The sequence below is a fragment of the Triturus cristatus genome, chromosome 1_2, assembly GCF_964204655.1.
Source record: "Triturus cristatus chromosome 1_2, aTriCri1.1, whole genome shotgun sequence".
NCBI classification, from domain to species: domain Eukaryota; kingdom Metazoa; phylum Chordata; class Amphibia; order Caudata; family Salamandridae; genus Triturus; species Triturus cristatus.
In genome coordinates this window covers 305,408,098-305,420,679 of record NC_140580.1, presented here as the reverse complement: position 1 = coordinate 305,420,679, position 12,582 = coordinate 305,408,098, and the positions used below count along the sequence as shown (strand labels likewise).

Genomic DNA, 12,582 nt, shown 5'->3' with positions numbered 1-12,582 from the left:
TGGCACGAGATGTTTAGGTTAATTCATCACCTGTAGAAGAGCTCCAGTCCAAGTCCGGTGATGCACCAAAGGGAAAGAAAGTCAGGTTAGAGCAAACAATCAGGAGAGCAGAGCCAAGGGGGGTGGCCCTGCCCTGCCTCTTCCTGATGCTGACGGGCCCGACCATCACGCGTCCTGTGCCACAGGAGTTGATTAGTCACTTTAATAGCACCGTGGCGGCGTTTACGAGAGGCAGCTAGCTGGTGGTGGACCCCTCCTCCTTCCTCGTGGGTCAGTACCAGCAGGAAAAGCAGGTTGCTGGCTCCAAACAGCAGAACTGGACTCCCCAACTCACAGCATCAATCATGCTTCCCTCCTGCTCAGTTTCGGTGCACAACTGCTTCAGTATTCTCATCACTGTGGCACGGAACTGACGCAGCACATCCTGGGGATCTTCTTGATCAAATCTCAAGAAGGGGTTAGTTCCTCCTATGCCAAAGGTGGTCACCAAGGATTAACCAGAGTGGCTGGTAGTCCTGTCTTCGTGGTCAGTCGGAGGTGCAATTATGAAAGTGAATTCTGATTAGTTTACATATAGAGCAGTGCACATGAACAAAAAGAGCTTATTCAGTCCTTTTAAATTTCTTTCAATCCTTTATTTTCAAGTTTACACAAGGTTTTTCTCAAACAAGCAGCTAACGCATTTCGTTCAATTCAAGCAACATCCGATCACCTCAATAAATGACCGTAGTGTAATAAAATTCAGAGGGATAGATGCCCTCAATCCCCAGTGGGATGTACTGTGCCTTGATAAGCCGTTGTCTAAGCCTCCCAAACAGCACCATCCGCAGATAGAAATGTATCTATCCCTCCGAATTTTATTACTCTACGGTCATTTATTGAGGTGACCGGATGCTGCTTTGAAGTTAGACTCTGGGGAAATAATAATTTTTCTTGACCTAATCGGTGAACTGACCACTGTTGAAGACTATTGCGTCTGTTTATCATGAACTAAAGAGGGGAGATAATCCAAATGATATAAGAAATATTCATGGCATATGTACCGAAAAGAAATTACATAAACTATTACTAATCTCTCTTGAAATGACCATTGCTGGAGACTATTGCTTTTGTTTGTTGTGGATTAAAGAGCCCTGAAGAAGTTCTTTAGGCTACTTGCCGGGATTGAACGAAACGCGATGGCTGCTTGTTTGTGAAAAACCTCGTGTAAACTTGAAAATAAAGGACTGAAAGAAAATTAAAAGCACTGAATAAGCTCTTTTTGTTTAAGTGCACTGCTCTATATGTAAAATATTTTGGAATCTGTGACCAGGAGCACCAAAAGGCAACAGGTGCTGAGAAGTGTGCACAAACCATTCACTTAATAGGACTGTAGCACAGTTGTGAGGTGCTTTTTGTTAAAGTCCGTTGCCTCAAGCTTTCTTTTGAATTCTGATTAGTGTTTATTTCAGCATAACCTTTGGTAGTTTTCATCGCATTCAGGGCAGGACCATTTGTTTCGACGCCACCCTCCTACGGGCAAACCTTTGACTAGTATTTGGAACTCTTTAACTCTAATCTTTCGCACCATCACCTTTATCTAGATCTTCAAAACGGACCTCAAAACTCTTCTCTTTCAAAGACATTTTTATCAATAAGTCTCTTCGCTAAGCTCCCCACCAGACATATGACCTCACATTCTATGGCGTGACCCTGGCTGTTACATGACGCTCACAAGAGCTATTACGACCTTCCACATCAATTCTGTAAATATGTATTTCTGCACCCCTAATCGCTCTAAATTTGGAGAGAGGATGTGGTGCTGTGACCAGAGCTGCCGACTCCAGGGCTGGGGATCTGGGCTCGCATTTCCGCTTCGGCTCAACATTCTGTGATTCTGGGTCAATCACCTAATCTCCCTGTGCCCATGGACTGTGCCTGGATACATGGGCGTAGGAACTGTGGGGGATGCGGGGGACATATCCCCCCCAGATTTTGGAGTGGGGGAGACGCAGGGGACAAGGGTGGGGGGGACGAGGGGACAAACACATTTCCCTTATCCCTCCTGAGAGGGAGATTAGCAGGCCATTATTAGCGCACGAAAAAAAGTGCGGGCGGAGCTGCGTGACCTAATGGCCCTGCACTTGACCTGGCGCCTCTCGTTACCTGTCTGTGAGCCGCCAATGATCCGATAATCACAGCATAATGTGACATCAGAGGCCACTCGCCCCCCTGCCTATGCCCTTTTGAACTCTTTGTGTGGCGCAGCACCCCTGAGGCTCCGGTAATTATTTATTTCTCACCTCTGCTGCCTGTAGCCAGTGCACGGATTGATTTGCTGACTGACCTGACCTGTCCTCGGACTCCTCGCCCCCATGTCTGTTGACGGCTTGAAGACGGAAGGGCTGCAGCAGCACGCTCCCACGAAGTGTCAGGTCCCTCCTGCGTGAGTACCTATCCCATCGAAGTGACTGACTTTCAGTTCGGTTAACTTGTAAGTAAAGCCAAGGGCTGTTACACTGCATTCATCTGTCGGGCTGTTGTACTCGTTTTTCCCCCTCCCTCATTCTTGCTTTCTCGTTGCGCCTCTCCCTCTCTTCTGTTCTGTGACTCCACGTTAAGTTTGCTGTTTGCTGAACTTTTATTTTACGTGACATTGACATGTGATCAGCCAGGTGTGATATGACAGTGAAAATGTTGTGCGGCCCCTCTGGTGTAACGGGGTCCTGCCTTTCCGCATAATTCTGGTAACAACAAATTGTAAGACATATCATTGGTTCTAGGGTAACATCCCCTCACGATACAGCTGGCAGCGCTGACTCAGCCTTTCAACTTTGAGAGGATGAAAAAATGAGTATCTTTGAGTTATATATTAATAACAACAAGTATTCCATAACCTAGAGACACTTTTGGTGCAAGTTTGTGTTACGTGATAGCCGCCTTCCCCACAGCGTCTATTTTACAGAGCACGCAGCGCCCTGACTCTGCACGAGGCGCTATTAGGGGAGCAGGGTCGGTAAGTCGCTTGGCCAGGCCCCGACAGATGGATTTGGGGAAAGGTCGGTGAGGGCCCTAGAGTCCGATGCTTTTCTGAAATCCATGCTGCCAGGGTCCAGTCGCAGGTGAGATGAGGCGCGGGGCATTCTGGGAACATTACATGGATATGGGGGGCTTCAACCCGCTTTCTCCCATCTAAATGGAGTCTGCGACCACTCTCTTGCGGAGCTTCATCAGAGACATGTCAGCCTGTCTGTCTCTGCAGAAAGTGTTCATTAAAGATCACTCAGGCCCCATGGGCGAGGCTGTCTATAAATAGCGACCACTACTACAGGCAGAGAGAGCCTCAGTGCACCTGACAGCTGTCGCAAAACGATATGATTTTCTGGAAGGGCCCACTGGGGTTGAGGAGCTGAAAAGCACGTTATGAATGAGTGACGTACACAGGCACGTGTACGTGCATACGATGCAACGCTGCCAATAACTGACAGAGACAGGAACTATGAGATGTGCCCAGGATCACAGTAGTGAGTCACGAAGGGAAGCTGGGATGTGATGTCAGACCAAGCCATCTTCCTTATCATTAATTCTGTTATATGCTGCAAAACACCTTACATGTTTGTTTTGCACATATATATTGTTAACCAATTACAGTTTGTAAATAGGAGAAACAACCGTGCCTGGGACAAAGATCTGTGATTCTCAAGGTGTCACATAGGTACTCTACATCTGAAGCTTTAGACATCTGCTCTGTCCCAGGAGCTACAAAAAGTGGCCACAAACTCTCAGGTACATGTATTTATAAGCTATTTATCTATATATATAGCGCTCAAATCCTAGGCTGTGCAGTAAGGCGCAGGGGTCTTCCCATGACGCCCCAGTTGTTTTCAGGCAATGGTGGACACACTTTGTAGGTCTGGCTTGAGAGCGCAGCCGTCACCGGACTTGATGGGATGAAAAAGCGAGCTTTTGGAACCATACAGAGAGGGGCTGTAGCTCTGCTCAGTGTTGACATACCCAAGCACAGCTTTTGATTTGGCCAACGGTGTGTGCTTCCACTGAAAGAGTCCGTACCCTCTGGTCATCTGCATGCACCAGGGCTCTTTATCAAGTCAAGCCAGTGTTTACAAAGAAGCTTGCCCTTTGGGGCCGACCAAACCGCCAGCGCACTCATCGTGGTCAAGCCACTCCTCGCCTTGACTCTTGCAGGACCGCCCGCCCTCAACCAGGCATACCCTTCTGCTTACTCACAGTGCGAGAAAGAGAAACATAAAACGGTATTTAAACTACCATTTTGTGTTTCTGCTTCTCGCACTGCGCGAAAGCAGTGGGGCGACGCTCCAACGCCCATGTGGAGCAGCCGCCCCTGGTTATTTCTATCACCATCTCTCCCTCTACATTTATAAATGCTCCGATGTCGGTAACTCTGGGTAGCAGCGACCAGGTACCATAAGGTATACCCTAATAAGGACCTTAGTGGCATAGAGCAACATGGAAGACATTACCTCTTTAAACAGTTCGAGGAACATTTTAGAGTATTCGCTCAAGAACTCTCAGGACTACACTCTGCTGTTCGTGCACAGTGGAGCTGGGCTGTATCGCTGTTTGGAAGAAACAAGCTCTGCCCCCATAGTGCAGTCATTTACAGAATATTGGATGTTTCGCTGTTACAATACAATTTGGCAATAGTTACCACAACCAGCTATCATGCTATAGTATCTTTTGCTATTCATATTTGAACTGCGGAAAAGAGAAAAGTACTGATGACTTAACTGCTTGGCTCAGACACAAAGGGCATGTGATTCCGCTTTTAAGCGTATTTGGGACATTCTGTAATTGGAAACATATCCCACTTTGTGAATGTATTTTAATGTCAATAACTCTTATTAAACCTTAAATAATCATGTGCGCCTATTGGTTGAATTCGATAGCGTAGTAGTTTGTAACTAGTGAGTGAAATGCCAAACAAATACTAAAAATAGGGAAGTTTTACTCTTTCTGGCCACACCTCTGACTCCACCCATAAATCTAATCCTCGGGTTATTCTGGGCCTCTGATTCTCTGCCCACAGTTCTCCTACATTTTTCCCCCACGCTGGCCATGACTTTCAGCTTATTATGTTTTCAATGTTGAGGCTCCAGAAACTGGAGTATTATCAGAGTTGGGGTTAAGCGCGACAGTCGCAGATCACAGTTGGCTCAGTTGGGAACTGGGGCTTGAATCACGGGCTGCATAGGGGCAAGGGCACTTTCCCTGTGCCTTGCCATTTTACTAATGTAACCCAATAAGGGTACCAGATGACACTATCAGGAAAAACGCTATTTTGTAGTCCCTGACTTTCCTTAAGCACACTAATGCATCCTGGGATGTGTAGTCTTGCGTTACATCAGCTGAACCAAGTGGACTAATGTACCTGAGAGCAATATCAGGAAAAGGGAAGACCCATGGCTTGACCACTGTGCATCTAATGATATTATAGAGTACGCTGATAACATTAATAGTAAGCTACATTTATTCAGGCAGAACCACTCTGAACCCGGAGAGAAATATGAGGGCCCTTTTTGCAGGCGTGGCAAGTGTAAACTGAGTTGCCACATTATCAAGTCTTTTACCATTAATGGCCTGACAATGTTCCCAAATTAAAAATTGATTTTCCCACTTAAGCCTCTTGTGCTTGTGTTTGTGATTCACAAAAAGTGTAAGACATTTACTCACAGTCTTGAACCAGCATTTGCAATGTGAGTAGCCTTTATGACCCTACTGCACCAGTCAACGCCTGTCCACCTTTAGAAGTGTCAGGCCTGCTAGGGCATCTTCTTGATAAAACGTGTGCCAAGTGCCACATGCCCTCCGAGCTTTGTTTGTGTTTGTATGTGACAGCTGTGGGTCATCTTGAATTAGGGACACTCAAGTGGGATTTCAGGAAAGATTATGCTTTTGAAGACTGTGCAAATTAGATTTTCAGCATAGTGACTTTACATTTTAAAGCTCCAAGTGGACAAAAATTATAGATGAGGTCACCAGCCACTTGTGGCTCTTTAGCCAGCAGCCCTTTGCATTCGGGTACTTGTAGTTTTATGTTTTCTACTATAGGCATGGACTTTGAAACCTAGCCTTACATAGTGCAGCTGAAAGGCAACCAGTGGTGTTAGAGTTAGCTGGTTTATGGGCTATTAATGCTTTGTGAAGTAGTGTTCTTTAAAGCGGTGTTTCTTCAATGTGTAAAATTTCCACCTGCAGGGGGTCACACCTATCGGACAAACAATGAACATAGTATTTGCACTATTTTTTATTTGATTTTTAAGTCTGGGAACTGGCAATTTGGTACTCACTCCTTTACATATTTTTAAAGCAAGGGCAGGCAATGGCAGAGTACAGGTGGAATAGAGGCTAGAGGTTACCTGCACCATGTTTGAGCCTGTGTGCATCTCACACACACTCACACTCTCTCCTAGTTCTGTGTTTCACAATTCTCTATTGCTCTTAAGACTATGTGGAGTTTTACACCTGCTGGTATCTTGGCTCAGGATACTGCTAGTGAAGATTTTGTCTCAAGTCCCTCAGTTTGATTTCTTTGTACTTGTCACCATTTAGCAACTGAGTGGGGTCATCTGAGTACCGCATTTGAGTAGCCAGAACCTCCTCCAAGTCCACAGACTGAGCTCCGGCTCACCTGAACCATTGCCTGTTGGTAAGTCTCCAGAGTCCCAGGGAAGAAGGAAACGCAGATCTATCAGCCGTCGGAATCCAGTAGTCAGTCCGACCAGCAACTCACAGCCAGTGAGTGGATCAAGAAAATCGCAACAGAGGGCTACGGCTGCCACTACTACTGCTAATAAGTAAGTGCACTATAGTATTGTCTAGCATAAAAAAATAATGGTTTCTTGGCCAATCTGTTTGGATACTTTTTGCCAGATTGTGGTAATGTACTCCCTTTCTCAGCATCACATTATTTGTGCATTTTCTCTTTCTATGCTATGTTCTGAACAATTCTGTAGTACAGCACTTGTATTACTCAGACCAAAAGCCTTACAATGTATTATAATTTTCCCCAACAGATTCTTTTTGCTACAAGTACAACAATACTTCGCTTTTGAAAACCTGCTTGCCCACATTGCCTGTCATCTTCAGCTAAAATAAAATCTTCAGGTAGGTTCCTTTGCCACCATAAAACATATACTGCAGTGTCTTATGTATTGCTGTAACACTTTAGTCAGGTAAGATGCGGACTAGAATGCTCTTCTTGCTGTGGAAACCTAAAGGTGTTATAAAACAACTGGGAAGCCTGTGCACATGCATAATTACCCCTCACTGTCGCACTACATTGGAAGAGGATCCTTATACTGGAGGTAGGTTTTGCCCCCAACACTCCCTGTGTTGATTACATGGGGGGAGTGCACAAAAAAGACTGTTTGCAACTTTTGAACTGCAGTTAAATATTCTGTATGTCCCCACATTGCAACTGCTACAAACTTATTTGTTCCTTTTTTCTTAGAATGGACATCCGGAAATTCTTTGCCAAGAAACAGCCAAGTGAAGTGAACCTATATTCAGACAACTCAGAAATTAACACGATTCATAGTGATGATATGTCAGAACTGCAGTCTGCAATTCAATATGGAGTTGGGGCCACAGCTTTAGAAATATCAAGTGATTGCACACCGCTCCCAGGAACATTTTGTGGAGTTGTCACTGCCTCAGACGAGTCAAGCAGCAGTTCTTATGCATCAACTAGTCTTCAGGATACAGAGGAAACATTTGTAAGCACAGTGGCACCAAACCAACCGCACGAGAGCACATTGCCAGTTCAAATCATTGTAACACAGTCCCATATGAAGAAAAAGCGCATTCTACATTTTCAAGGAAGATGGTTCCAGGATTTCCCCTGGCTTCATTACAGCAGTAGAGTGGCAGGAGTACTATGCTTTCACTGTGCAAAGGCTAAGTCACTGAAATTAACTGAGCTTTCCAAGAACACAGAGGAGGCATTTTGCAGCACAGGTTACACCAACTGGAAGAATGCAATTGAAAGGTTCAAAAAGCACCAGAACAGTTATGCTCATTCATATGCTGTGAGTCAACTTGTACAGTATAGAGGAGGCCAGTCAATCAATCAACAGTTATCACAGCAAGTCCAACAACAACATAAAGAAGCCTGGCTTTGTCTTAACAAAATCATTCATACCATAGCTCTTCTGGCAAAACAAGGCCTTGCACTCCGAGGTCATGATGACAGCAGTGGGAATTTCCGTCAATTTCTTAGTGCACGAGCAGAAGATGTACCATCTTTAAAACTGTGGATTACAGCAAATCGAGCAGAATATCTCAGCCCAGACATCCAAAATGAAGTTCTTCAATTATTGTCCCGTGCAATTTTGCATCAAATCCGTAAAAATATTGGTGACAATCCATATGCAGTAATTGTTGATGGCACACAGGATATATCTGGTCAGGAACAAGAAAGCTTTTGTATTCGTTACTTTGACCAAGATCTGTATCCTCATGAGGATTTCATTGGACTATCATGCTGATAATACCACTGGTACTGCAATTGCTACAATTGTCAAAGATGTGTTATGCCATCATGGTCTTTCTCTGTCAATGTTGAGAGCACAAACATATGATGGTGCAGCAAATATGGCAGGGAAATACCATGGTGCGCAAGCATTAATATGCCAAGAACAGCCACTTGCTCTTTATGTCCATTGTGGAGCATATTGTACAAATCTGGTGATGCAGGCTGCAGCACATAAATGTTCCATAATGGAAGATGCACTACTTTATGTCCACGAACATGGTAATCTGTTTGGGCAATCTATGACATGCCGTACAATATTCTCAGACCTCATCCAACACAGTGTAGAAGGCCCTGCAAATGTGTTAAAAATAAAACATCTGTGTCCAACACGTTGGACGGTCCGTGTAAAAGCTGTAAAAAAAGTAATGGATAGTTATGAACCTATTCTGGAAACCCTAGAACACTTATCAACATCCAAGTCCAGTGGTGATGTGTCTGCTCGTGCTCGTGGTATGCTGGCACAGTTTCAGAGAGGAACAACTGTCCTAGGTCTTCAGATTGCTCTCCAAGTACTGCAGCTTCTGGAATGTTTGAATATTGCCTTACAAGGACGCCAGCAAACCATATCAGGGCTACTAGCTGCTGTTAATGTAGCAAAAAGTGCAATACTAAAGCTCCGTAGTGAAGAGTCGTTTGACAGTCTGCTTGATGCCAATAACCACATGATTGCTAAGTACCATCTTAATGCCATTGAAGTACCACGACTGCGCCAAATCCCTAAACAGATAGATGATGGAGCAGCAGAAACTTTTCATCCTGCAACCCTTAGGGACGACTATCGCCCTCAGTATTTCGAACTTTTAGATACTGTTTCTCTTCATCTCACTCAGCGTTTTGACCAGGAAGGCATCCAAACATATGAAAAACTTGAACAAGTGCTTTTAACAGGCAATGGCATTGACTCTCTTGATCAGTACAAAGAAACGGACCCTTTGCTGATCTCTGCTCAATTGATTATGTTATCAAGCATGTTCAAGTACTCTTCAGTCCCAGAACTGGCAGACATTCTCCGAAAAATGCTTCCAAGAGAGAGAGCTTTCTTTTCACAGTTTGAGAAGCTATTACAGATTCTTTTAGTTATACCAGTATCGTCTTGTGAGGCTGAGAGAAGTTTCAGTGGCCTCCGCCGATTGAAAACTTGGTTAAGATCAACTATGTCTCAAAAAAGACTGAATCATGTTGCCATATGCAACATACATAAAGAGATGATGGACTCAGTTGACCTACATACAATAGCGAAGGAATTTGTCCTCTGCACTGAACGGCGCAAGAAATTGTTTGGCTTTTCAAAATTAAGTTCATAATTTTATTACAGATTCCTGCAGCAAGAAAAACAATTTCTAATTAGTCCAATTGCATTTTGAGATGTAGGAATGTCGCTAAGAGCATTTCGTTTATTATTCCTTTTTTCGTCCCACCTTTGATTTCTTGGTGCATGAAGATGCAAGATTCATATACATATTTATTTCCCATTTGGTCTTTATTGTGAATGTAAATAAAAATAAAGCATACTTGCAGACTGTGACTACTTGCCTGCCTTTCTTAATATTTCACTTCATAACTATGCCATTGTATACATTTAACGCGCGTACGGTCTCACACAATGGGCGATTTGTATAGGGTCACTGGAAAGTCCACAAGGTTGTCCCTGTCCCCCCCAGAAATTTAGTGTCTCCTACGCCCCTGCCTGTATACCCTCACGGGTAATAAGCTCGCTATATAAATCTGCAAATTAATATGTAATATTTGCTTTTACCAAATAATCGCAATGGTTTTTATTAACTGCAAATAAAGATTTGATTTGATCTTTAGTGAATATGTAATTTCTACAAATGTAACTCTCACCATCAGTAGTAGCTTTATTGTCATCTGCTACCATGTTACTATGAATCTCTTATGTAACGTCCTTCGCTCTATTGTAAAGCACTCTGACACCTCTGGCTAAAGTACGCGCTATATAAAAAGGCATAAATAAATAATAAGGAAATTACAAAACTGAACTGCCTCTCTTCACCAAACACTGATGTGAGGTGGACGTTGGACGATACTGAAGCTGCCACGACGCCTGACCCAGCCCTGCGTAAGATAAAGAAATACGTGGCGGATCTCTAGGAATTGCAGCAGCAGGACCCTGCTTCATCACAAGAAGAAGAACTCAGTCACACCTCTTCGAACAACAAAGGTACGAAATACAAAATACTAAAGCGTAGTGAGTGATACTATTGTTATAGATTATTTTCCATAACAGCCGTATATTTCATGCATGGAAAAGAATGCATTATCCTTAGTAAAATATATATATATAAATATATAAATTCAGAAATTGGCTATTTTTAACGCGTCGACTGCTGAATAATTGATTTACGTATATTCAAAATAGGTAATACCGTTTACGTTTTCCTTGATATGTTTCCGGGTGTAACATTTCAAGATGGCGCTCTGTTGATTTCCGGCGGCTTGATAGCGTTAGTCCTTTTATGCTTTCATCAGATGCCTGGCTGTCAGATTTGTTTCCCTCCCCCTCCCTTTTCTTTTTGCCGTTACGTATTTCCTGTGCCTTCCTCTGTGTTGCTCGAGCGTCGAAGGCCCCAGGATTGGAGCCGCCACTGCCCGGAGGAGAAGCCAACCGGGAGAGGTGAGGCCTGTTGTGCTGGGAATACTGATGACTGTAAGCACAGGAGAACAGAAAGGGAATCTGTTCACTGTCGTTTCCAGCTTCCTTCTCGGAGGGGGCCTAGGGCGTATAAGGAGTGTATTGTACCCCACTGGGGCACCCCGGCTTTCTTCTCTCCCTGGTAGTCAGTCTCGCAAGATCCCCGTTGTTTCTCGACTCTGCTGGCGGCACAAGATTAGTTTCTTTCGGTGGGGTTGTTCTACACTCAGCTAAGGACATCTCACCTCACGCCAGCTATATGGGTCTGCGGTCTCGCCCTGACTTCACGAGTACGGTGGGAGACTGGAGCTTGCTCTGCCTGAGCAGTGGTCTCATCCTGATGGGAGTGCTTACCCACCAGCTCAGCTTGGGAGGCCGTGAGGTTGAGTGTGGGTTTTCGAAGGACGGGGGCGTCTTTAAGAGTCATCTGCCTTTGGTGGGCAGGGATTTTGTATTTTAGCAGTCCTTCAAGCTACGACGTAAAGAGTGGTCTCTGCAGTCTGTTTTAAACATGGGGCACATACTTCCTTAGTTTGGGGAGCAGCGTAGACTTGCTAGCGTTCCCTGGCGGGTAGGAGTAGACGTGGTCATCCCTGTTAGTTTTCCTATTGGATCCCACTAGCCAGGTATCTGTTAACTCTTCATGCGCGTACTCGCACCGGCTCTTGATGAACAGAAGCAGGTGCGTACTAACTAGCTTGCTCTACCCCTTCAGGTGGGATGATGTAGGGGTTGGGGTTCAGCCAGTCACCTGTTAGCTGGCGATGCTACTTATTCCCAACCAAACCTATTGTATAAAGCTGCTAAACAAAAGGAGCAATAGCCCTCACTCTCTAATTCAAGCTTCTTTTCTTTTTATAAATGTTATTTCAAACATAAAGACGTTTTAGGAGCTACTAACTCGTGGCAAAATGTGTACGTCTGGCTATGCCAATAAAGCATCATTGTATTTGTTTTGCTCGTTCCGGAACTTGCTCACCTGGAATAGTGCCTGGGCTGAGAGATCCGCTGAGGCTCAATTGCCACCTTTTGGTTTTCACCGATAAGCGCCGTCTAAAGGGTTTGTCACTTGCAATCCCTGACGTTTTTATGATGGGGTGATGGTCACTTCCCAGCTCTGCCTTAAGGGTAGCAGGTTTGTCATTTGCTGGCTCGTTCTTGGGTTGACCAGGTTTGTCGGCTCTGTGTCTGTCCCTTGAGGGGAATGGGGATGCCACCTTTCGACTTTGCTTTGAGGCGAACGGGGCTGTCACCCTTCCATTTTCATTTAGGGAAGCGGGCATGTCACCTGCTGGTTTTGCTTCGAGGGGAGCGGAATGGAATACGTCTTCCCTTCTTTGAAGTGGGTGCGAATTTGATCAATTATTTTGTTTTA

The 12,582-nt window shown here is 44.6% G+C and overlaps 2 protein-coding genes across 2 annotated transcripts in view; both read left to right on the top strand.

Annotated features, from left to right (window-relative positions):
* Positions 1-7,472: 7,472 nt before the first annotated feature.
* On the top strand, positions 7,473-8,507 carry LOC146867224 (zinc finger MYM-type protein 1-like). Its single transcript, XM_085620397.1, has one exon. The coding sequence runs from the start codon at positions 7,473-7,475 to the stop codon at positions 8,505-8,507; it is 1,035 nt and encodes a 344-aa protein (XP_085476523.1).
* A 2,555-nt stretch (positions 8,508-11,062) lies between these two features.
* The window catches only part of SAR1A (secretion associated Ras related GTPase 1A), a 136,805-nt gene continuing 135,285 nt past the window's right edge, over positions 11,063-12,582 (top strand). Inside the window, exon 1 of the mRNA XM_085603854.1 lies at positions 11,063-11,189. The gene's annotated coding sequence lies outside the window, so the exon portion shown is untranslated. The remainder of the gene's footprint in view (positions 11,190-12,582) is intronic.

Coding starts and splice junctions, on each gene's coding strand:
- LOC146867224 (XM_085620397.1), top strand. CDS start 7,473: ATGGACATCCGGAAATTCTTTGCCAAGAAACAGCCAAGTGAAGTGAAC.